Source organism: Lacerta agilis, chromosome Z, assembly GCF_009819535.1.
Source record: "Lacerta agilis isolate rLacAgi1 chromosome Z, rLacAgi1.pri, whole genome shotgun sequence".
NCBI classification, from domain to species: Eukaryota; Metazoa; Chordata; class Lepidosauria; order Squamata; family Lacertidae; genus Lacerta; species Lacerta agilis.
This window is the reverse complement of record NC_046331.1, coordinates 7,315,190-7,341,186: the sequence shown is the minus strand read 5'-3', so window position 1 is coordinate 7,341,186 and position 25,997 is coordinate 7,315,190. Positions and strand designations below refer to the sequence as shown.

At 46.8% G+C, this 25,997-nt stretch overlaps 2 protein-coding genes across 2 annotated transcripts in view; one reads left to right on the top strand and one right to left on the bottom strand.

The window, feature by feature from the left end:
• NIBAN2 (niban apoptosis regulator 2) overlaps positions 1–3,649 on the top strand; it is a 94,807-nt gene extending 91,158 nt beyond the window's left edge. Inside the window, exons 12-14 of the mRNA XM_033137502.1 lie at positions 317–424; positions 1,923–2,034; positions 2,815–3,649. Of these exons, the coding sequence (XP_032993393.1) occupies positions 317–424; positions 1,923–2,034; positions 2,815–3,560 (966 nt within the window). The 3' untranslated portion in view covers positions 3,561–3,649. The remainder of the gene's footprint in view (positions 1–316; positions 425–1,922; positions 2,035–2,814) is intronic.
• A 6,784-nt stretch (positions 3,650–10,433) lies between these two features.
• SLC31A2 (solute carrier family 31 member 2) lies at positions 10,434–25,310 on the bottom strand. The gene is made up of 4 exons (XM_033137903.1): positions 25,183–25,310; positions 14,251–14,317; positions 11,242–11,431; positions 10,434–10,992 (listed from the first exon to the last, which is right to left on the bottom strand). The coding sequence occupies exons 1-4, from the start codon at positions 25,189–25,191 to the stop codon at positions 10,824–10,826; spliced, it is 435 nt and encodes a 144-aa protein (XP_032993794.1). The 5' UTR covers positions 25,192–25,310; the 3' UTR covers positions 10,434–10,823.
• Between the last annotated feature and the right edge of the window lie 687 nt (positions 25,311–25,997).

The window sequence follows — 25,997 nt, the reverse complement described above, 5'->3', positions numbered from 1 at the left end:
TTTCACCCCTCTCTACCTGCCACCCAGACAAGCAAGAGGCATGATAAGAATTCGATGACACATTGCAGCCAGGCAGGAACCCTCAAGGAAGTGGGGCAAAAAGGGGCAGTAAAGGGGTTGGTCTGGGAAAGGGGGATTTCTGAGGAGTTGTAGCTCCCCTAGGCCCAGATAGCAAGGCTTGGTGGGTTGCATTGGTCTTCTAGGTGTGAGGTTAGGCAGACCACTCTTCTCTGACATGGTTTAAGCCCCTTCCCTCTGTCTCATCTCCTGGTCAGTGGTGTGACTCTGTGCCCCTTCTTTTCTCTCCTCCCTGCAGAAATATGACTATGACAGCAGCACGGTAAGGAAGAAGTTCTTCCGGGAGGCCCTGCTCCAGATCACCATCCCCTTCCTGCTGAAGAAGCTGGCCCCCACTTGCAAAGGGGTAAGCACAAGCCCCCAACTTGTGGAAGAGGGGTGCGCACACATGAAATGGCAAGCAAAGCCTCCCCCCTTCCAGAAGGAGTGTGCTAGCATCATGGCCGGGAGGAATAACCTCTGGCCTCATTTGGGCTACCATGTCTCCTCAATTGGCCCACGAGATAATTTGGACCAAGCTATGCCGTCCTGTTTTGCATTTGACATCCTAGATGATGCAAGGGTGTGGCAGGCAATGATCTGGCTTAGCTTAAAGGGCAGTTTGCCATCATAGCTGATCAGAGCATCTGCAAAGTTCTCCAAAATACCTGACAATCTACTGATAACCAACTCTTACCAGTAAATATATATATATATATATATATATATATATATATATATATAGGAAATAAGCATGTATTCGGAACATTTGAAAAGAATAAAATCAGCAATAAGCTATTAAAGGTAAAGGGATCCCTGACTGTTAGGTCCAGTCGCAGACAACTCTGGGGTTGCAGTGCTCATCTCGCATTACTGGCCGAGGGTGCCGGCGTTTGTCAGCTTCCAGGTCATGTGGCCAGCATGACTAAGCCGCTTCTGGCGAAACCAGAGCAGCGCACCAAAACGCCGTTTACCTTCCCGCCGGAGCGGTACCTATTCATTGTGCTTTCGAACTGCTAGGTTGGCAGGAGCTGGGACCGAACAATGGGAGCTCACCCCGTCGTGGGGATTCGAACCGCCAACCTTCTGATCGGCAAGCCCTAGGCTCTGTGGTTTAACCCACAGCGCCACCCGCGTCCCATAGCAATAAGCTACAACCATATTAAAATACATGGCAGCTTCCACGTGTCATGAATAAGTTTGCCCAAAGGAAAGTATTTTCAGCAGGCTCCAAAAAGACTACGGTGAAGGAGCCTGCCGGATATTAAAAGGCAGAGAGTTCCAAAGTGCGGGTGCTGCTACACTAAAAGATCAACTTCTTACAAGTGCAGAATATTAACACCACACAGACCACAGGTTGAAGCAGAGTGGGTGCTTATGGGATAATGCGATCCTGCAAGTAACTGCTAATGGAGCCACCTCCATCAGGCAGCAACTCTCACGATCCCTAACTGGGGCTGGTGGGATTGGAGTTCAACAACATCTGGAGAAGCCACTGGTTTCCTTTCACTGGTTGTGCATAACTTTTTAAAAACAACAACAACAACAACAACAGAAAACCAACTCTTGACTTTAAGGTTCTTCCGGTTGCACTTCGCTCGGGCAATTTTGTCTGGCAGAAAAACTTTCGTAATTTTTTAAAGCAAATACACTACAGAAAAGAAAGAAAGAATAAAATAAAATAATGATAATTAATTAAAATAATGTTTAAGGGCTGCTGTTATTAGAGAGTCTCGTTCCCAGCCAGTTCTATTCTTCACTTCGTTTTATTGAGTGAGGGTCTTCCTTCCCCCCTCCCTCCTTTCTTATTTTTCCCTTTTTCTGTTGTTTATTCCAAATACTCTTCTTTCTTTCTCCCTTGGCAGGACCTCTCAAGATTCCAGGAACTGATTTTTGAGGATTTTGCCCGTTTCATCCTGGTGGAGAACACCTACGAAGAGGTGGTACTGCAATCTGTCATGAAAGACATCATGATGGGTAAGGAGGAGCGAATGCCCTCCTCATGGGAGGTGCTACTATTCTATTGAAGTGGGCTGGTGGGCACATTTGGAGTTGTGAGAGGGCACCATTGATGCCAGTCACAGAATAGCCACCATGGGGAGGGTCTGGCTTCACACCAAATGATGCAGGTGCTCGCCCATCGCCCACCACATCACTGGGGAGAAAGATGCCTACCCCAGACATCACTGTGCTACGGTTCCTAGAGTGGTTTAACAGTGTATTGTTCTTCCCAGGGAACCCTAGGAACTGTAGATCCATGAGGGGAATAGGGGGCCTCTTAACAACTCTCAGCACCTTCAACAAACTACAGCTCTCATAATTTTGGGGGGGTGAAGGTAAAGGTAAAGGGATCCCTGACTGTTAGTTCCAGACTCTGGGGTTGCAGCGCTCATCTCGCTTTACTGGCTGAGGGAGCCGGCGTACAGCTTCCAGGTCATGTGGCCAGCATGACTAAGCCGCTTCTGCCAAACCAGAGCAGTGCAAGGAAATGCCGTTTACCTTCCCGCTGGAGCAGTACCTATTTATCTGCTTGCACTTTGAGGTGCTTTCGAACTGCTAGGTTGGCAGGAGCTGGGACCGAGCAACGGGAGCTCACCCTGTCGCGGGGATTTGAACCGCTGACCTTCTGATCGGCAAGCCCCTAGGCTCTGTGGTTTAGACCACAGCACCACCCATTGGGGGGGAAGATATGACTGCTTTTTAAATGCCTGGTGTGAATGTGGCCTTATGCATTGTCCCATTTGTGGTCCATTTCAGCTGTGAAGGAGGCAGCTGTGCAGCGGAAGCACAACCTGTACCGCGACAGCATCGTGATGCACAACAGTGACCCCAACCTCCACTTGCTTGGCGAGGAGACGCCCATCAACTGGGAGGAGGAGTTCGGCAGGCAGTCGGACTCAGACCCGCCAGATGAGAAGCAGCGCCGGGCCAAGCAAGTCGTTTCGGTCATCCACGTTGACGAAGAGGCCCTTCCCTATGAGGTCACTTCCCTGGAGGGGTCCCCAGGTGCAGCTGAGCTGGAGCCCGAGGGGGCGGACCGCAGTCCTTCTCCTCCTGTGCAGGGGTCCCCCGACAGCGTGAAGGACCTTCGTACGATGCTGGTGAAGGAGTTCTGCGTCAAGGCTCCGCTTGAGAAGGCTGAGGCCCAGCTGGGCAATGGCACCATTGCCCAGAGGAGCGAAGTAGACCCCAAACACACAGAGGGGAAGGAGGAGGAAGCCACCAGGGAGGCAGGCAAGCACACGGCACAACATCCCGCTGAGTGCCAGGGGGAGGCGCAGGAGGCTACGGACGCCATGCCCACTTCTCCTGCCCAATCGCCTTCCCTGGCTGCCGACGGGGGGTCCAGCGTTGGCTGCCTTGAGCCTAGCGATAAGGAGACAGGGGAGGAGACGGGGGTGCAAGTGGAGGTGACCCCAGTTTGTGAGACGAGCGTGGAATCCTTTGTGGAGAACAGCCATGGGGCTACAGAAGGCAGCGAAGGGGTGCAGACTCAGTTCTAGGACTGCCACCCCACCTCTTATGCGAGAGGGTTCCTCTATTGGCTGTGTCAATGCCAAAGGCAGACTGGAATTGGGGGACCCTGTGGGGGCAGTGTGTGTGTGGGGGGGGGAGAAGGCAGGAAGGGCGAGGGGAGAGCAAAGCGCCTGAAGTTCGGTTCTTTGGCCTCCTTAATTTGCATGTGCTCAATGCATCCAGAGAAGTATTGGGGGGGGGGCACAGGGGATGGGATGGGATGGAGCCCCAGAAAAAGTATCAGTTCTTCTAGCTGTCTCTCTTGGGACTAAACTGACCTTTCTGAGCTTCTGTAAGCCTGGAATTAGGTTGGCTTCCTCACTTTCCTTTCCTTTGCACCTTTCATTCATAATTGGCTCATCCGGGGTTCTTCCTTCCCCCATTCCAATTCTACTGAAAAGACACTTTACCTTGGATGCCAAGGAATGTTTGGGGTACAGGAACAGAGTGACAGCTGCTTCCCTCCTCCTTGCCCTCCACTATATAGAAAATGCTTTTCTGCATTTCTTCCAATCCACCTTCATTTTCTTGGAACTTGGTTGTGTCTTATTGCAGTCTCCTTGCCCCACTGATATATATATATTTTTAAGGGTTCAGTAGTTACCTTCTTTTAACTGTTTCACAAGTAAGAAAATCTCATCACCTTTGCATCTCCACCTCTTCTCCAGGGTTGACAGCCATGCCCTAGTGTAGTTCCACAACCCCCATCACTTGGAGACATTTGAGGATCTGGGTAGGAATATTAGCTGCAGGGCCTAGTAGGTAGAGCCAATGAGTCCCTTTTCGCTAGAGAATGACGATGCAAATGAAGGTTAGAGAAACCGGATGTGGTGGTTGTTGTTAAGGCCGAACGAGGGAAGTGTATAGCAGAAAGCAGTGAACATATGTTGATGTGGGCGAAGCTGCAGGATTAAGTTTTTTTCCCCTGTCCAGGAAGAGGTGAAGTAACATACATATTGTAGGTCTACCACCAATGCAAGAAACTTAGTAGATATGTTAATGGTGATTGCTTGTATCCAATACTCATCCTACTCGGAGTAGGCCTCTCTCTGCGCCCAATTTATAGGCAAGGAAAATTATAAGCGAACTTGCCCGCTTTGTTTTAGAACGTTTTCTTCATTGGTGATGCTGGGTGGATGGGGAATACAGACTGAAAGCCATAGCAATGGGTTGCTCCGTTGAAAGTGTGCGTGCGTGCACGTATTGGATTTACAAAAATACCCACTTTTCTTTTTACCCCTAGTAGGTAAAAGGAATGTGGTTATTGCCTCCTGGAGCTTCTAGGGGTTGTGCTGAAACTTAAGTCCTTGCTTGGAGGCAGACCCACTGAAATTAATAGACATGAGTCTCTTTCAGAGAAAAGGGTGGAATATAAAGCCTGGTACAGATGAAACTGAGAGTAGATATGATAGCCATCTTCAAATACCTAAAGGGCTGTCACATGGAGGATGGAGCGAGCTTGTTTTCTGCAGCTCCAGAGGACCAACCCAAACCAACATCAGGAAGAACTTTCTGATGGAAAGAGCTGTTTGACAGTGGGAGTGTCTCCTTCCAGAGATGGTGGACTCTCCCTCCTTGGAGGTTTTAAAGCAGAGGATGGGTGGCCATCTGTCATGGATGCTTTAGCTTAGATTCCTGCACTGCAGCAGGTTGGACTAGATGACCCTTGGGGTCCCTTCCAACTCTACAGTTCTACGATTCTGTGAAATAAATGTATAATAATAATATGGTGAACTTAGGCACATTTCAGTGAGTCTGCTCTGAGTAGGGTAGCTTTGGATGCACCCACCGCTGGGTTTTCCTGTTACCTGAGGGTTAACTCTCTCATTTCTCAGCATCTCTGACTAGTTTATGAGGCAAATCAAATTTGAGGAGCTTCAGTCATCCCAGAAAGTGTAGGGCAGTCAATCCTTAGCCATGGAACAGCACCTACCTCAGGAGGGTTGTTCTAGATAATATCCAGGCATTGTATATTTGAGAGCGGTTCAGTACAAGTTTTTTTCCCCACCAATCCACTCTTGTTTCCCTCTTGCTCTGTGCCCCCCAAATAATTGTTTGTCTTTAAGGCTATATTTTACGTGTTTGCAACCACAGGTTGATGTGTATAGTTGCCCTCATGGGAAGGAGCTGACCTCTGGAAGCCTAAATGGACGCAATGCTTCTCAATCTTGGACCTCTGGATGCTGTTGGGTTACAGCTGCCACCATCCCTGAATGTTGGCTAAGCTGACTGGAGATGATGGGAGTTGTAGTCCAACAGCATCTGGGTAATCCAAAGTTGACTAACAGTGAATGGGCCTCTTGTACAGGAATGCGGAATCTGTGGCCCTCCCCACCATCCCTAGCCAATGGCTACACTGGTTGATGGGAACAACACCTGGAGGCCTTCCGGTTCCTCATCCCTGTCACATTTCCTCTTCCCCAATGGTGGCCAAGTTGTTGCTTTCGCCTATCAAACATGCTTTTATAGGCACAGGAGGGCAGGGAAGCAAATGGACATGGGTACATTTGTATGTGTTTTAGTTAAGGGGGTGACAGAGTGACGTTTTAGAATGAAAACAGTGGAGGCCAATGGGGCATCTGGTTTCCACTAAAGTTAGAAGGAGTGGGTAGGGCGCAAGCCCACCAAAGGCTCTAGCGACTTAGAAATGGAGTGTCTTGATGCAGAACTATTGTACACTTTTCCAAAGGGCTATGGGAAGGCTGAATGACCATGATGCATGCACACACAGACACACACACACACACACACACCTTCCTGCAGTTGTGGCACCATGCCAGTTTCAAAGTGCTTGTTCATTATTCCCTTAATGTCTCTTTAAGAATGTTTTTCTTTTCTTTTTTGGAAGGGGCGGGGGATGGAGACCTATTTAGCTATTCATTTTCACTTTCTCTCTCTGCTCATCTTCAAACAAAAAGTGCCTTAATCTTGGGAACTAAAAGCCTGCCGTCTTTTAAACTTTTTTTCTTCCAGTATACTTTATTGCAAAACTTATACCAAATGTTTAAGAAGGGGGGGGAAATGTGGCTTATATATTATTAATAAAATCTAGATTTATTTAAGATCAGTATAGCCTGCCTCCTCCTTCCCATTGCTTGGGCTCTTGACAAAAATACGTTTGGAAACTTTGAAAGGGAAGACACAACCTCTTGTCAGATAGGCCTCCAATTGATTTTACTGTGGCTGCATTCACACTGCATTTTATTCCCATTTCCCTGATGCTGCTCAAACTGCTCGTTCCCCCCATTGTTTTTTGAGCTTTCACACAACACAAAGGTACTCTCAGAAAACCAATGGAACATAGCACGGAAGATCCATTCGCCGCCCTCTTAACCCAGAAAATCATGGGAGAAAAGTAACAAAATTTGGGGTGGTATCTTGGCCTACGGTTCTTTCCTGCTGTTTTCATAGGGGGTGGGGTCATGGGGGAACAGAGGGTGGGGAAGTAGCAACATTTGTTGTTGGCAGACCAACTCTGTGTTACAAAGATGTCTGCAAACGTGATGTGAAGGCTGGCAACATCAACCCTACTGTGTGGGAATCCCTTGCAGAGGATGCCAGTGTCTGGAGACAGTCAAGTCATGCATCCACAGCAGTGACCAGAGGAGGAATGACCGCTGGGAGAAGCACCGAGAGAAGAAATGTCATGGCAGCACAACCAGACACCAGCTGCCCCCAGCTGCAACAAAAGTTGTCTCTTCCGCATTGGTCTCTACAGCCACAGCAGGCGCTGCAACTGTCCCAACAGCTTGACTTCACCTCCAAAGGTCACTCCTCCATTGTCTCCCGAGACGAGACGGATGCCAACACCACTACTACCACACTCACTGGTGGGAATGAAATTTAACACGTGGTGCTGGTGTTTTGGCAAAAACAAACGAACAAACACTGTTCCATAATGCAACGGGCACTGCAGTGTGAAAAGAACATTAGAAAATGGACATAAGTGTTGGCATTACAATCAAGAAAACTAATGCAATAACCCCTCACATCTAAATGCACTTGTGGCCCTCCTGCATTCTTCCTCACTTGAGTCTGGTTCAAAGGATGCGGGGGTGGGGGGTGGGGAAATCTATGGACCACCATATGTTGTTGAATTCCCATAATCTCTGTTTCTCCCTCTCTCTATATATATTTTATATATACTACTATTCATAAAATCCAGGTGGTTTACAACAATCACCCCTGTCCATTGGCTTTGCTGCCTGGGCCTTATACAGTAGCTGTCTGGGATACAGGATCCTCGCCCCCCCCCCCCGAGACTCTCAGACAGCCAAACTCTACTACTGATAACTCCAACCTCTCTTATTCTCCCCCACCCGAAACTCTAATTTTGTCCTGATCTACAATTTAAGCAATTTTAATCCCCCCCTTGGGACGCAGGTGGCCATGTGGGTTAAACCACAGAGCCTAGGGCTTTGCCAATCAGGTGGTCGGCGTGTCGAATTCCCACAACGGGGTGAGCTCCCGTTGCTCGGTCCCTGCTCCTGCCAACCTAGCAGTTCGAAAGCACGTCAAAAGTGCAAGTTGATAAATAGGTACCACTCTGGCAGGAAGATAAACGGCATTTCTGTGCGCTGCTCTGGTTTTGCCAAAGCGGCTTAGTCATGCTGGCCACATGACCCGGAAGCTGTACGCTGGCTCCCTCGGCCAGGAAAGTGAGATGAGCACTGCAACCCCAGTCGTCCGTGACTGGATCTAATGGTCAGGGGTACCTTTACCTTTATCTGTCTGCGGACAAAACACCGGCTCCCTCGGTCTATAGAGCAAGATGAGTGCCGAAACCCCAGAGTCGTCCACGACTGGACCTAATGGTCAGGGGTTCCTTTACCTTTAATCCTTCCTTAGGATGAGCAGGTGGGTGGTCTCTCTAGCCAACCTTAAAGAAGCCAACCTGTTTGCTTTGCATTCATCCTGCTCTGTGTGTTAGGTGGTCTGCCATCACCACGTTTGTTGAGCATTCATTCTGTTTGGTTTGTGGAGATGCTAGCATATGGCAAACGTGATTACCTCTCTTTACGATGCCTTTCCCATTCTTTCCTTAGCTGAGAAAGTTCATTTTTGGTTGGGCTGGGGCAGGGCAGGGATGACAAGTGGGCTTGCTGTACAAGAGCATCAGATCACCTTCGATGGCTCGCCCTGAATTTGCCAGTTTGTGATTGAATCCCAGCCAAAAGTAGCAACAGTCTGGAATGATCCACAGAGGTATGTGCTGAACATGCTTAAGCAGTTTTGGGGGAAGAAAGTGTAGTTTTCACATGCAGGAACAACCTGAGCCACCCCTCACCTAATTTGAAGACCGTAAAGCAACTTCTGAAATCTGATGTGTTAAGTAAAATATTTTATTTGACATTGATTTTTTTTGCATCAGATTTCATAGCACATTCATTTTTAATTTAGGGGGTGCCTCCAAGTTAAAGCAAGATGCCACACAAATGTTTTTCCTTAGTTCAGCATCTGGAGCCGTAATGGTGCCCCTCTAGCTGTGCTGGACAACAGCGCCCATAATCTCTTATCACTGTTGATGGGGGCCAATGGGAGTCGCAGACCAACAATATCCAGAAGGCACCACATGGGCTAAACTTGCTAAACACCCTGTGTACATTTTCCTCCCAACATAGTAATCCCAGGTGTGGTCTGACCAAAGCAGAATAAAGTGGTACAGTTACTATGGCCTGCTCCCTGACCAAGCACTGACCAGACCCAGTCCCACAAGGCATTAGTGAGGCTAACATTTGATTCCCCCCTCTTTACAGCCTAATGTGAGTCCCTTACGTTAATTATGCAGAGTCTTCCCTTTTGTGCCCTGAATCCAATACCCCCACCCCCAGAAAATAAAAGAATGTAAGAGCTCTACTGGTCAAAACCAAAGGCTTTACATATACAGCAGTCTGGCATCCTGTACTCACAGTGGACAAAAGAAGAGCAGCTGGGTCAGACCAGTGACCCAAATTCTCTGGCCAGTGTGGTGTAGTGGTTAAGAGTGGTAGACTCATAATCTGGCGAATCGGATTCGCTTCCCCGCTCCTCCACATGTAGCTGCTGGGTGAACTTGGGCTGGTCACACTTCTTTGAAATCTCTCAGCCCCGCTCACCTCACACAGTGTTTGTTGTGGGGGAGGAAGGGAAAGGAGAATGTTAGCCGCGTTGAGACTCCTTCAGGTAGTGATAAAGCGGGATATCAAATCCAAACTACTTCTGACAGTGGCCAACCAGACACTTCCATTGGAAGCCCTTAAGCAGAACCCGAACACCACAACCCTCTCCCCTCCTGTGGTTTCCAGCAACTGGGATTCAGAAGCATACTGCCTGTGACTGTGGCAGCGGGCAACCAGTTGCCCATGGGAATGCTTTTAACAGGATATGCGCTGAATGGCTCTCTCCCATTAATGATCCTCAGCAAGTGGGATTCAGAGGCGTGTTGCAGGGGTAGGACCTAGTCATCACAACTGGCAGCCACCTGTAACATTATCGTCTGTGAATTTGTCCAGCTCCCATTTATGGCTGCCCAAGTTGGTGGTCATAGCAGTAATGGCATCCCATAGCTTGCTTACTTATGTGCTGTGTGAAGGAGCGCTTCCCTCCTGAATGCTAGAGTCTCCCACCATTCTGAGTTATTGGATGGCCCCAGTTCTAGGTTTATGAGAAGTGGGGAGAACCACTTCTTCTAATCCCCTTTCTTCCCATTATGTATAATTATTTTATATATCTCCACCATTGCTCCCCTGCACTAAAAAGCCCCCAAGAGAATGGAACAGAATAGTACAGCATGTGCTTTGAATGAAGTTCGCATACGTTCCATCCTCTCAGAGGACAGAGCGTAGCAGGGTTGGTAAAGCTGCCCCCCCCCTACACACACACCTCACTTTCAAGAGTTGCTGCCAGTCAGAGTGGACAGTGCAAGGCTCAGCTGACTGGTGGTTACACATCCTGAGGGTTGAAAGCAAAACATCTCAGTTCTATCTATTGAGCATTTGTTCCAAGGCACTTAGTAAAGGCAGTTGCAAATAAATTACAGTGAAAGAACAAAAAGTCATTCTCAAAAAGGCAGGAGGTTTAAATGCCCTCCCTGTGGAGGTCAGAGGATGAGAGAAATATTGGGGAGCAAGGGGGAAGAATCTTGGAACTACAACAGGGTGACTCCTGTTTACCCAGTTCAGTGTCCAAGCACCACAGAATCTGTTCCCAATGCAGGAGTCTCCAGTTAATCAGCACTGTTAAACCACCTTCCTGTGCTGAGGCCAGCGCTGCTATCTGGGACTGAGCAGCGGGTATGCTATGTAGTAGCCAATGGCAGAGCCAGCAATCACTCCCAGGAAGATCCACATGTTGTAAGACATCACAGCCAGCATCACCAGGTAACCGAGGACTACTTGGACCACGTGCAGCAGGGTTTGGACGACATGCCACGAAAACCAACTTTTCCAAAAAGGAAAGAGAAACAAATGTCAGGGCTTATCTACACTTAACTTTGCTCCATGCTTTCCAGGAACAGTCTGCACTTTAAAGCTCTGTGTCTGAACAAACTTCCCCTGCCCCCCCCCCCCGCCCCTCCAGAGCTTTCCCCATGAAAACCCACCCTTTAAAGCGGAATCAGAGCAAACGTCATTACAGGTTTTCTGCAAATTGCAGTGTTAGCTTCCCCCACCCCATCCCAATTTTTTTTACTTCTCTGGGGTGCTGCTTAGTTGTTCCACGCCCGTGTTAATAGATGCCCTTTCTGGCTCTCTCAAGGTCTCCTGGCTGATGCTGGAGGTAATGGATGGCATTGTGTACTGAAGAAGTTTCGCCTTTCCAACTTTTATGAATTCGTACAACACCGCAAGCAGCATGATCACCAGTACTGAGAGCACCATCCCTGTTGGGTAAAAACAACAACAGATTTCTGGTTGGAGATGGGGTGAGGTGGGTGGGTGGGTAGGTAGGTGTAAAAATATATTTGTACGCAACCATTCCCAAACCTCTGTGTAACTACAGACTGCATAATTCAACTGCAGGATTCAATTTCCTGCAAACCTTATCTTTGGGGTGTTTTTTTTTAAAGGGTGCAAGTTTCTAGCCCATATGTGTGTTGTTGTTGTTGTTCAGTCGTTCAGTCGTGTCCGACTCTTCGTGACCCCATGGACCAGAGCACGCCAGGCACTCCCGTCTTCCACTGCCTCCCGCAGTTTGGTCAGACTCATGCCAGTCGCTTCGAGAACACTGTCCAACCATCTCATCCTCTGTCGTCCCCTTCTCCTTCTGCCTTCCATCTTTCCCAACATCAGGGTCTTTTCCAGGGAGTCTTCTCTTCTCATGAGGTGGCCAAAGTACTGGAGCCTCAACTTCAGGATCTGCCCTTCCAGTGAGCACTCAGGGCTGATTTCTTTAAGGATGGATAAGTTTGATATTTTTGCAGTCCATGAGTCTCCTCCAGCACCATAATTCAAAAGCATCAGTTTTGAAATAAGTTAAGCTTATTTCTGGGAGGGGGAAAACAAGGAGTATTCATTTTATATGCACTTTTAGCACTCTGTGGCTCAGCTGAAATATTAGAATGCAATAAAGATAATAGTGTACTGATAATGCAGCTACTAAGAGGCAAGCATGGTAACGATATCCAAAAAAGGTCACATCAGCACCTGCTCATATCAAGAGATCATTCATTATTATAAATACCCTGTTTATCAAAACAACAATAAGCTGCAGGAGGCTCAATAAGACTTCAAGAGTGAGAGGAAATGAAGGAGATTCAGGCGGCAACCCTACACTCACTTTTCTAAGAGTAAGACCCATAGAACTCAGTGGGACTTAATCCCAGGTGTAGGCATGTGTAGGATTACAGTGTCAAATTTCCAAGAAGCAAGTGGAGCATTGTTTTCGCTAACCGTCTTTCAAACGTTTTCATATACCTGTTTTTAATCAACAATTTTAAGGTTCTGGTTTATATTTTTGTAAACCATTCAAATAATAATAATAATAATAATAATAATAATAATAATAATAATAATAATGGGTTTGACTGCCAAACCCCACTGGTCTGTATTATGAGACTTTTCCCTATCACTGCTTATATTAATTCCCACAAGCTACCAGACCACTGCTATGGGTTGTTGGTGTTTTCACTGCTCATCTATAGGGAGCTAGATTTGTTCTCGGGAAACCTACCAGAGCCTCAACAATTATATCCTTGTCCAAGAGGCATGTGCTCTGAGTGTGTGTTCATGTAAATTACATAATTCGCTCACGTGCCTATGTCCATCCTCCCTTAACTCTGTGTCTGTATACTTTTTAGCTGTTTTTTAACTGTTGTGCGTAAAAGCGGGGGGCGGTGCGGTCCTTAAAGTTTTATTTGGGGAGGCGGGGTGAAGGTCGAGTCTCTTCCAGACCTATTCTACCTTTCACATATATCCAGCAATCCCTGATTTGGCATCCAGATATCCTTGCACAAAGTCCAGCATGGTCGTTGTTGTTGTTCAGTCGTTCAGTCGTGTCCGACTCTTCGTGACCCCATGGACCAGAGCACGCCAGGCACTCCTGTCTTCCACTGCCTCCCGCAGTTTGGTCAGACTCATGTTGGTCGCTTCGAGAACACTGTCCAACCATCTCATCCTCTGTTGTGCCCTTCTTGTGCCCTCCATCTTTCCCAACATCAGGGTCTTTCCCAGGGAGTCTTCTCTTCTCATGAGGTGGCCAAAGTATTGGAGCCTCAACTTCAGGATCTGCCCTTCCAGTGAGCACTCAGGACTGATTTCTTTAAGGATGGATATGTTTGATCTTTTTGCAGTCCATGGGACTCTCAAGAGTCTCCTCCAGCACCATATACTGCCCAACATGGTCAGTAGTCAGGAATTGTGGGATTTGTAGTTCGGCATCATTTGGAAAGCAGCAAGTTCCGTAACCTCTGGCATGGAGGCAGTTCTCCTTAACCACCTTCTCTGCACCTGAAGGGAGCTGTAGTTCTTACAGGCTCCCCATTCTTTTACCACACCATGCATGACGGAGACTAGACTGGAAAGTAAGCTATCTTATACTGAGTCACACCATGTAGTCTCTCCCAGCTCTACCTGGAGATGCTGGGGATTGAACCCATTAACCTCCTACATGCAAAGCAGATGCTCTGCCACTGAGCTACAGCTGACATATTATGGACAATTGGTCTTCTATGGGCTTTTCCACACTTACCTTTCCACTGCTCTTTCCATGCACAGCAGAGTATTAAAACTCCATGTCCAAGTGCCCCCCCTTTATTTTTTTGCTCCAGAGCTTTCCCTACAAAAACCCACTCTTTATAAGCAAACAGCAATCTGTGGAAAAGCAGAATTGCCCTTTGCTCCAATTGAGCACTAAAGAGTAGGTTTTTGCAGGGCAAGCTACAGGGCAAAGAAAGAGTGCTCAGACACAAGAATTTTAAAGTGCAAGCCTGGAAAGGGGGGGGGGGGTAAAAGCTACAGGTAAGTATGGGTAAATCCTGTGTTAGTTTGTTTGACTTCTTCCATTTTGGCCCTCAAAACTATTACGAAGCCAAGCATTCTGAGGAGTCAGTTGCCTAGGGAAGCCTTATGCGTGGCACAGAGCAAGCTTTGTCATCTTTGTAACTGAGGCTAAGGTTTCATATAATCTTCCCTCATCCTCAAGGACCTTTCTTGTTTGCCTCAGCAGCTCATATTTACTTAAGAGATAAGGCTGTTTTCTTACCTGCTGGGGTGTGCGTTTTCCAGAAGTCAAAAAGAAGGACCACTTTGTCCGAGAAATAGAAAAACATCTGTAGAAGATGGGTGGGAAGGAGGAAGAATTAACAAAGAAGAAACATTGGCAAGGTTTCTGGGACTAGCTATGGACCAAGGGTGGGTGAATCTGCCAATCTCAGTTTCTCCTCTTTCCAACTCAATCCACTAATTTCTCCTCTACCAACAGAATTAGGGGTCAATGTCAATTTCAGTTTCTCACTTATCCGGTCTTAATTTCAGTTCTCCACATTTCCACGCCTGCATGCAATTCTTTTTTTAAGTGCTCGTGATAATTCACCAACATGTTAGTGCAAACTTCTCCCGATACACCTTTTTTTTGCATATTATTTTCACACACACACACACACACACACACACACAAAACATATTTATGCACAATTTACCCTAGTATATGTAAAGTAGCCCCACTAGTTCTGGTTGATAGGCCTGTTTTTTTATAAGCCAGTGCCTCAAATCTAATTACCTAAATCCAGGGAAGGCTTATGCAGGATCTTGAACAGCCTCCGCCAATCTGGTGCCCTGCCAATGGTTTTGAAATACACATCCCATCAGCCCCAGCAAGCACGATTGTTCATTGCTGGGACCGATGGAGGTGTAGTTGAACAGATCTGGAAGGTACCAGGTTGACGCAAATTGATCCATTGGGACAGGTAAGGCAGAAAGCAAGGAGCCCAAGATCAGGTAGTGCCGGGGCCAATGAGAGGCGGTGCCAACTAATTTTAGTGCTTCCCCCATCCTCATCCTTGCCGAGTCCTACAAAGGCAACACCAGGACTAAAAGTGCATTCAGATGTGAGGAACAGTGTGTTAGTTCTCCTGTCCCATTTTCTGACCTTCCTTTCAAACTGCACTAGTACCTTATGTGTTATCGGCCCGGGGGGGGGGGGGGGGAGTGTTGACTGATATACCAGCATGCCATGTTAAATTTAATTCACACCAGCAGGCACAGTGTGCCACAACATCTAACATAATTGGACACCGTTGCCATACCCCAACTTGCCCCCCCTGTGAAAATGGCGGGGGAAAACTGCATGCCAGGTTGCTGCCCCAAATTTTGTCACTTCCCCACACTTCCCCCTACAGCAGGGGTGGCCAACTGCCAAGAGACTGCAGTCTACTCACAGAGTTAAAAACTGGCAGTGATCTACCCCCTTTTGGGGGGTTTGGGTCGAAGTTGTTGAGTTTTTTCAGGGAGGAGGTGAGATGCTGAGTTTTTTTTAGGGGAGCCACAGTTGTTCAGCTTCTTTGGGGGGAGCCAATGATCTGTTGTTGTTGTTGTTGTTGTTGTTGTTGTTGTTGTTGTTGTTGTTGTTCAGTCATTCAGTCGTGTCCGACTCTTCATGACCCCATGGACCAGAGCACACCAGGCATGCCTATCTTTCACTGCCTCCTGCAGTTTGGCCAAGCTCATGCTAGTTGCTTCAAGAACACTGTCCAACCATCTCATGATCTACCAGTGATCTACCGCAGATGTCCAGTGATCTACCGGTAGATCAAGACCTACCTGTTGGACACGCCTGCTCTACAGCACATGCATAAACCGCTGTCTTGACTGCAGGACCCACTCTTGGTGTCACCTGCTCCATCTGCCAGAGCCTGTCTTCACATGCAGGGGAAGCCCCTCACTCACTGAAGGTTTGAGACCCATCAGCTACCCTTGATAGGTTTAGCCGGCCAGGGGAAGCCATCCCCAGGGTGTGCCCGCTGTTGCATGCTGGCAGCTTCCACCAGAGGTACTGCCCCTCCCCTAACACCCCATACACCCCAGAAGTGCCCCCTCTACATACATAGAACGTGTGATAAGGGCTTGCATCCTACATTTATTTGGAGTGTTTGTACCTTGCTGTTTGGCTAGAAAGGTTCCCAGAGCAGCTGACACACAATCAAAACAAGGCAGTACTTACCCACAAGGGGAAAGGGAAGGGAGGGAAGAGGAAAAACAAAACTCAGGCACAAGTTTCTAAATCGTTGTTCCTACTGGTATATTGACCAGGAGGTGCCCGGTGGAGCAGGGCCTCTGACAAAGTTGATGAAATGAGCCCTGCTTCCCATCACTCCTGGTCTGGTGGAATGGCAGCTGAGGTGAGAGGAGGCCTGATGGACATGTCCTGTCATAGCAGAGCTGATGGAGTGACATCTGCTTCCCAGCCCTCCCATGGCTCTATAGTCATTCACTATTTTATTCTACTGAGGTGTGGCTGGTACAGATAGGAGCTAGAGCTAAAGACATTTTAGGGTTAGGAGCTTGGTGGAATAGTAATAGTAGTAGTAGTAGTAGTAGTAGTAGTAGTAGTAGTAGTTATTTATTATTTGTACCCCGCCCATCTGGCTGGGTCTCCCCAGCAACTCTGGGCGGCTTCCACAAAGATTAAAATACATTAAAATGTCACACATTAAAAACTTCCCTAAACAGGGCTGCCTTCAGATGTCTTCTAAATGTCAGGTGGTTGTTTATCTCTTTGACATCTGATGGGAGGGCGTTCCACAGGGCGGGTGCCACTACCAAGAAGGCCCTCTGCCTGGTTCCCTGTAGCTTTGCAACTTGCAGCGAGGGAACCGCTAAAAAGGCCCTTGGCGCTGGACCTCAGTATCCGGACAGAACGATAGGAGTGGAGACGCTCCTTCAGGTATACTGGGCAGAGGCCATTTAGGGCTTTAAAGGTCAGCACCAACACTTTGAATTGTGCTCGGAAACGTATTGGGAGCCAATGTAGGCTCTGAATCCAGAAGCTTCTAGTTTGATCCCTGGAACCTCCAGATGACCAGTCAGTCACAGACCGTGTGTGTGTGTGTCTGTGTATGTGTGTGTGTGTGTGTGTGTGTGTATGTGTAATTTACCACAGGTGTCAGGGCAACTCAACCTGTAGCATAGGCTATATTTGACAACCTGTACCACTGGTTTGATTCTGTACAAGGAAGTTCTTTATCATGTGCCATTTTCACTATCCCAACCTATGATTATCTGTCATCTTATTCCAACTAATTGTTGGGTCTCTGTTTTGCTTATTAATGTGGAAGCTCTATTACGGTATGGTCAAAAACAGGGTCAGCATCTTTGCAAATCCCTCATTCACAGGGTCAGTGAAATCTGGGCAGCACCAGTTTCTTGGTGCCAAATTCCACACCTGTGTCGGATCTTCAAACAGAAATTGTTCGGTTCAAGTTGAATCTCTCTTGAAACGTGCAAAACTGAGAATGTGAAAGGAGAACCGAAGCTGTATTATGCAAAAACTGATTTCCTAAGAGGCAGATTCTCAGGGTCAGTCGCAAAAGACTATGGAGTGGATAGACTTGGGTCCCTGCCCAGGTTCAGGAGAGCCACTGCCAGCCAGAGAAGAAAATAGGTTAGATCAGTGTTCTTCAACCTTAGGTCCTCAGGTATCTCTGGACTCCAGCTCCCAGAACCCTTGACCACGGAGCTTGCTGGCTGGGGGCGTGATGGGAGATGGGGTCCAAAAACATTTATAATAATAATTTTTTATTTCTACCCCGCCCATCTGGCTGGATTTAGAGGGCCACAGGCTCTCCACCCTTGCATAATTTATTATTATCAATAACTATGATTGTGTTTCTATCACATTCTTCCCCCCAGGAAGTCCAGGGCAATTCACATCATTTAAAAAAAGTATATTCACAATAATTAAAGCATTCAACCCCTTCATGGATCACTGCCTTGTTGTGGTGAAGGGGCTTGGATACTCAGGGAAGCTATGGACAGGTCAAGATGGACAGGTCATAGTGGATAGTTCTGAGTGCTCACTGGAAGGACAGATCCTGAAGCTGAGGCTCCAATACTCTGGCCACTTCATGAGAAGAGAAGACTCCCTGGAAAAGACCTTGATGTTGGGAAAGATGGAGGGCACATGGAGAAGGGGACGACAGAGGACAAGATGGTTGGACAGTGTTCTCAAAGCTACCAACATGAGTCTGACCAAACTGCAGGAGGCAGTGGAAGACAGGAGTGCCTGGTGTGCTCTGGTCCATGGGGTCACAAAGAGTCAGACACGACTAAACAACAACAACAAAAAGCATTCAAAACTACATCTCTTAAAAGCCACTTTGAGGCAGTTTCTCAGTAAGTGGGAAATAATTTTTTAACTAAATTAAAATAAACCTAATCTTTGCATGCAGAAGGTCCCAGGCTCAAACCTTGTCTTCTCCCGGGGAGCTGCTGTTTGCCAGTGTCAACAATACTGAGCTTTTTAATGTTCAACCTAAAGCAATAAGTTGAACATACACTGTCTACCAAAGAAACACTAATGGGAGTTGAGAAGAAATTCACACAAGACTGGGCATGTCTAGGTGTGACGTCACAATTATTGGGTTGCTGTGAATGAAAGAGATGTAGGTGGAAACAGAACCAGGACTGATTCTTTCATTGCAAAAGAGCTTGGGAAGAAAGCTGTGGCTACTAATCAGTGGGATAATCGGGTAAACACTTCTAGCAGATCACATGAAGGGAGAACAGAGAACTGGAAAATTTCCTATGTTTCACTAATTCCTGAGGAACATAGGAAGCTGCCAGACCACTGCTCTACCTAGTTCAGTATTGTCCACAGCAGTGTTTACCAACCTTGGATCTCCAGTTGTTTTTGGACTACAATTCCCATCATACCTGACCACTGGTCTTGCTAGCTAAGGATGACGGGTGTTGGAGTCCAACAATAGCTTGATAATGATAAACACTAGACTGCACTGACCAGCAGTGATTCTCCAGTCTTTCAAGGCTGGAAGTCTCTCCCAGCCGTGCCTGGAGACACTTGGAACTGAACCAAGGGTCATTCTGCATGAGAATCAGATCTATGTTCTCTTCTGGTCAGTGAGGGGTATGGCCTGGACAGAGAAGCCACAGCTGAGGAAGGAGTATGGCCTTGGGTGAGTCCCAAAGGTCCAATAAAGAACACCAGAGGGAGACACTTGGTCCTTGGGGCTGTTTTCTCCCTTCCCTGGCATATTTACAAGGGTACCCAAAGTCTTGTTTACCAATTTGGTAAACTGGAAAAAGCTGAATTTGGATAGTAGCTACTGAGACTCTGCTATAAAAAAAGGCAGCTCCGAGTTTAAAATTGGTGTGGCACTTCTTTACTGCAGACAGAGACCCTAAACCTGAAGTATACCTGAAGGAGCGTCTCCACCCCCATCATTCTGCCCAGACACTGAGGTCCAGTGCCAAGGGCCTTCTGGCGGTTCCCTCACTACGAGAAGCCAAGTTACAGGGAACCAGGCAGAGGGCCTTCTTGGTAGTGGCACCCACCCTGTGGAACGCCCTCCCACCAGATGTCAAAGAGAACAACAACGATCAGACCTTTAGAAGACATCTGAAGGCAACCCTGTTTAGGGAGGCTTTTAATGTTTAATAGATTATTGCACAGCAAACTATGGCAAGTTCTTAAAGAAATGGGAGTGCCGGATCACCTCATTTGTCTCCTGAGAAATCTCTATGTGGGACAAGAAGCTACAGTTAGAACTGGATATGGAACAACTGACTGGTTCAAAATTGGGAAAGGAGTACAACAAGGCTGTATATTGTTTCCCTGCTTATTTAGCTTATATGCAGAATTCATCATGCGAAAGGCTGGACTGGATGAATCCCAAGACAGAATTAAGATTGCCGGAAGAAATATCAACAATCTCAGATATGCTGATGACACAACCTTGATGGCAGAAAGTGAGGAGGAATTAAAGAACCTTTTAATGAGGGTGAAAGAGGAGAGCACAAAATATGGTCTGAAGCTCAACATAAAAAAAAAACTAAGATCATGGCCACTGGTCCCATCACCTCCAGGCAAATAGAAAGGGAAGAAATGGAGGCAATGAGAGATTTTACTTTCTTGGGCTCCATGATCACTGAAGATGGAGACAGCAGTCACGAAATTAAAAGACGCCTGCTTCTTGGGAGGAAAGCAATGACAAACCTAGACAGCATCTTAAAAAGCAGAGGCATCACCTTGCCGACAAAGGTCCGTATAGTTAAAGCTATGGTTTTCCCAGCAGTAATGTATGGAAGTGAGAGCTGGACCATAAAGAAGGCAGATCGCCGAAGAATTGATGCTTTTGAATTATGGTGCTGGAGGAGATCCTTGAGAGTCCCATGGACTGCAAGAAGATCAAACTTATCCATTCTGAAGGAAATCAGCCCTGAGCGCTCACTGGAAGGACAGATCCTGAAGCTGAGGCTCCAATACGTTGGTCACTTCATGAGAAGAGAAGACTCCTTGGAAAAGACCCTGATGTTGGGAAAGATGGAGGGCACAAGGAGAAGGGGACGACAGAGGATGAGATGGTTGGACAGTGTTCTCAAAGCGACTGGCATGAGTTTGGCCAAACTGCGGGAGGCAGTGGAGGATAGGGGTGCCTGGTGTGCTCTGGTCCATGGGGTCACGAAGAGTCCTGGCTGGCCGCCCCTGCAGCTCCACCCCGGCAGTGCCGAAAATAGCCTTTTAAAAAAAAATCAAAAGAAAAAAAAAAGCCCAGGGGGCGGGGCCACCGCCCAAAGTGTCACCCTCAGCAGGGTGCTGCTGGGGGCCCCCGCCCCCCCTTGCTACGCCCCTGGGTATAGAAATTTAATTAATAATAATAAATTAGTCAGGCTTGTGAACCGGATCAGATTTCTCCATCCATCCCTACAATGAATGCAGTGGGACTTCTCATAAAATAGAAATAGGACTCTCACACATTGAAATCAGGATGGATAAAAATCAATGATTTTTTAAATTGGATTTTTTTAAAAATAAAATGCTTTTGGGGGAAAATATATTACCACCCAAAAGTTATTCAATCATGAAATAAAGATTAGTTTTTTAATTATGTAGAATAAGGCTGTATATGTTTAATTTTTTGGTAAATAAATTCCATTAATCCATTCACAATGTCATTTATGCTCTTCCAGAGGTTTTTGTAAGATTATTGGGCAGTTTCTCTGCCTACAAGATATTATCACAGATGCTTGGTTTACTTTTGCAGTTCTCAAAACTGAATTTGACTCAGCAGAGATCACATGCCTCTTCTTCACAGCAAACATGTTATAACATGAACAGAGTTGAGAAAAAGACCTTAATCCTATTGTTCTACAAACCTATGAATACAGAATCAACCCCTTCAGTGTTAAGTTTCAAGAAGTTCAGTGAACAGAATAGAAACAATATTTTTCTGATTGTTTGGAGTGGAATGGATCTAATAAATCTATTTAAATTGTTATTATTAAGGTAATGATTATTTTTCTCCTTCCTAAGTACAACAGAAAAGTTGTCCAAATATGAATGATTTACCTATTAAACTGGGGATAAAAAATAATAATATGAAATGTTGTTATTCTAAAAATCTTCATCTACTTGCATATTAAAGTTATACCAGCAAGAATTAGTCTTTATGTAGAAAACTGTGATTTAAATCAAGCCTTACTGACTAGTGATTTACCGGTAAATCGTGATTTAAATCAGTTTGATTTAAATCAAATCCACCCTGATTGAAATCAAGGGGGCTTAAAAAGGACTTTGCTTTGACTGGCTTGTTCTCATAGTGTTTACGCCGGGGATTGCAATAAACACCAGAGTCCTCTTCCATAGGAAGTTGCATCAGCCTGTTACAGGAAATGCAAAAGTATGCGACTGGCCTGTTGAGACCTACTTGCAAGTATGCATGCACAGGATCAGTCTACTGAGGTGGGACAGTTTGGCACATACTCAAGTAGGACTTCCTGAGTAAACAGGCAGGTAGTCAGGATACGGAAACAGTACTGCCTAACCCACTTTCCTGGAACCAAAGAAATCCCACTGAGGAAGCATGACTCATATCACTCGACTGCCTTTTTCATGCACACTCATGTTGCATTATTTTAATTGGCAAAATACTTCTTTAAAAGCCATTAGAGATAATGGGAAGCGGGATGGGACTGCAACAAGAGAATTCAGGAGCCTTGTCAAGTTACATCAGATTCACCTCCAAACCCAGTAGTGGCTGGTGCCCTCTGGGAGACAACTTATCAATTGCTGGCCTTCGGAAGGACTAGGAAATACCTGGATGCAGTGGTGATTGGTGCCCATTGAGGCATATGGTGCCATAGTCAATGAGAGGCAGAGACAACTCATTCTAGTTTTTGCCTCCGCCCTCCTCCCTGTTGAGTTCTACAAGGGCAACACTGAAACCAAGGAGGGAGCTGAATGGCAGTTCCACCCCCTGGACTGGCGGTAAGTAGGAAGGCATCAGGGAGTAAGAAGGCTGGCTGAGCTTGGTGGAACAGGGCTCTATTTGTCCCAATAGACCAGCCCCCACTCTCCAGCTCTCTCTTGTCCTCCGCTTTCCTTTTGGGAAGACAAAAGGATTGGACTGGATTGGATTGAGACTCATGTTGCAAATCCACACAAAGCAGTCCAAGGGCTACCGGTATTTCACATTGCTGAAGGCTCTTCTGTTCCTGCTGCTGCCCATTCACCTGATGGTAGTCCAGTTTAGGCTCGTCCAGTTGGGAACTGCCCCATCAACCCCAACTGCTCCTGCCTGTCTGCCCTTTTACTTGCAACCAGTCCAGGGGGTGGCCCTGCCTGCCAGCTTCCTCCTCCTTAGTCTCAAGTGTTGCCCTTGTAGAAGCCAGAAGGGAGAAGGATGGCAGGGGACTAGACCAGAATCAGTTGGCTCTGCTTCTCATTGGTTCTGGCTCCACTGGTCTGAATGAGCACCAGCAGCTGCCTGTCTTGTGCTGACCTCTGAAGCAGAAAATCCATCTATCTGGACAGGAGGTTATGGGGGTAGGGGAGGAATGCAAGTCTGTGCGGGGGCATTTTGCATCCATAGCCATACCAATTAGCTCTCAGGCACAATTTAGCAAGGACTTTTCAAACCCTAGCTTCGGGCCAGCATACTTGAGGGATCACCTCCTCCTGTACTATCCTGTCCTCTCCCAAAGATCAGGAGGAGATAAATGTCAGACCTAGGATAGAGGCACGGCTGGTGTCAACAAAGGTACCATAGCACTGTAAGGGAGGATTTGGGGGCAGATGCCTGCAGCCCCACACAGCAACACAAGTAGGAAGGTTCTCGAAGAATCAGGGCCCTCTCATTAACATTCTGAAGTAAGTGAAATAATACACATCTCCATCTAAAGAGGGTCACCCTTGTAAAACCATGAAGTCCAGAGTCTGAAATTGTCTAACCATACCACTTCCAGACAGATTTGGGGAGGGTTGTTGTTCAGTCGTTCAGTTATGTCCAACTCTTCGTGACCCCATGGACCAGAGCACGCCAGGCACGCCTATCCTTCACTGCCTCTCGCAGTTTGGCCAAACTCATGTTAGTAGCTTCGAGAACACTGTCCAACCATCTCATCCTCTGTCGTCCCCTTCTCCTTGTGCCCTCCATCTTTCCCAACATCAGGGTCTTTTCTAGGGAGTCTTCTCTTCTCATGAGGTGGCCAAAGTACTGGAGCCTCAACTTCAGGATCTGTCCTTCTAGTGAGCACTCAGGGCTGATTTCTTTAAGAGTGGATAGGTTTGATCTTCTTGCAGTCCATGGGACTCTCAAGGGTCTCCTCCAGCACCATAATTCAAAAGCATCAATTCTTCGACGATCAGCCTTCTTTATGGTCCAGCTCTCACTGGGGAGAGATTCTATAGCATAGCAGCAAATTCTGGGTGCACAGTGCAACAAACCCATTCCACCCCATCCCACCACAATCAATTTCATAGCCTTCTGTATACTATGAAGTTAGATTCTTCTGAGCTGCCTGCATGGTGCATAGCCACTGGGAGAGCTGGGCCAAAATTTTCTTTATAAATCTAAAGTTTATATTCATGCACTCGGGACCCAAGATATATCTCCCCAACCCCACTCAAGGATTAGGTGTCTGTAAGGCAAGTGTGGTGCTAGAGGAGACTCCTGAGAGTCCCATGGACTGCGAAAAGATCAAACTTATCCACCCTTAAAGAAATCAGCCCTGAGTGCTCACTGGAAGGACAGATCCTGAAGTTGAGGCTCCAGTACTTTGGCCACCTCATGAGAAGAGAAGACTCCCTGGAAAAGACCTTATTGTTGGGAAAGATGGAGGGCATGAGGAGAAGGGGATGACAGAGGATGAGATGGTTGGACAGTGTTCTCGAAGCGACTGGCATGAGTTTGGCCAAACTGCAGGAGGCAGTGGAGGATAGGGGTGCCTGGCGTGCTCTGGTCCATGGGGTCACGAAGAGTCGGACACGACTGAACAACAACAAAGGCAAGGGAGTAGCTGCAGCTCAATGGTACAGCATCTGCTTGAAGGTCCCAGATTCAGTCCTTGCCATCCACAGGTATGAATGGGAATAGTCCTTTTCTGGTTCCCCCGAAGAGCAGCTGCCAGTCAGTGTGTGTAAACAATACTGAGCTAGATGAGCAATGGTTTGACTCTGCCTGAGGCAGCTTCCGATGAAACTCACCAAACGGTAAGAGATGTACATCAATTTATCTTTAAAAGGAAAGTCATCCCAAAATATCTCTCTCCACCCACCACCCACCACCAATTAGGGACAAAATAAGGCTCGTTGTTTTACAAGGAACCAAACAAAACACTAGTCTGTTCCTGGGAAACAGGCAACAGATGGAGACGCTGACTCGCCCAGGGTGCAAATTAAGATCGCAATCGAAATTTCACTACGAGGCTTTTAAAAGAGCTTTCTGTGCACAGTTACGTTATAGTAAAGCAGTTGATTGTCCTGTATTTGTTTATAAAGATTGGATCAGCATCGATCTCAGCACGAACGAAACCAACACGAGCCGGGGAGAATCTGTCACTTCACTGTCCACAAACTTAAAAAAACAACAACAACAACAACAACAACTCTGCATTTTTAATTTGATCCCAATTAAATAAGTAAATTAAACAGACACCCTCTACAATTTTGAAACGGACTTGCCTGCATCATCTTGCTGCAGTATTTTCTTCACCTCTTCGTTTTTTCCTCCGGCAGAAGCAGCAGCAGCAGAGTTGCCGTATGTGTGCAATTAAGTTCGTTCCACTCGATCGGGTTCCGCCTAGATTCAATCCCTCGTTAAGATAATGAATTTAGCGAGGAGTCACGTGGGCGCGGGCGCGCAGCATCCTGGGAATTGTAGTCTATGATTCTGGGTCTATTTATTTCCTCTCCCGTCTTCCTACCCACCCCAGAATAAATACTATCTTTCGATTTAGACAAGCGACACATTGCAAACCCTTGATTGACTGCATTCATCGCTTTGTGCTTACCCTAGAGTAAATAGAGAGTAGGAGTTAACATCACACCCATATTTAAGAAGAAGTGTGCATGCACACGAAAGCTCATACCAGGAACAAACTCAGTTGGTCTCTAAGGTGCTACTAGAAAGAATTTTCGATTTTGTTTTGACTATGGCAGACCAACACGGCTACCCACCTGTAACCCATATTTAAGTAGCTCTTCAGGGCGATTCCAGAAAAGATTGCAATAATACTGCGAATAATAAATGTAAATCAAGGAAAGAAAGGGTCCTAAGGCTCTTTGCAACGATACCGTTTATCTCGGTTCATAGTTGTAGTTCCCTATTTTTAAAGAAGGGAGAGGTTGGACACTTTCAAACTACACCTCCCAGAATCCTTTGCTCGGCAAGCCCGGATGCAACATCTGTAACAGCTGGTTGGGACGCTGAGCGAAGCACTTATATTCCTGCAATCGAAGAGGGCCTCTCTGCGATTATCTTATCCGGCTAAGCCAGT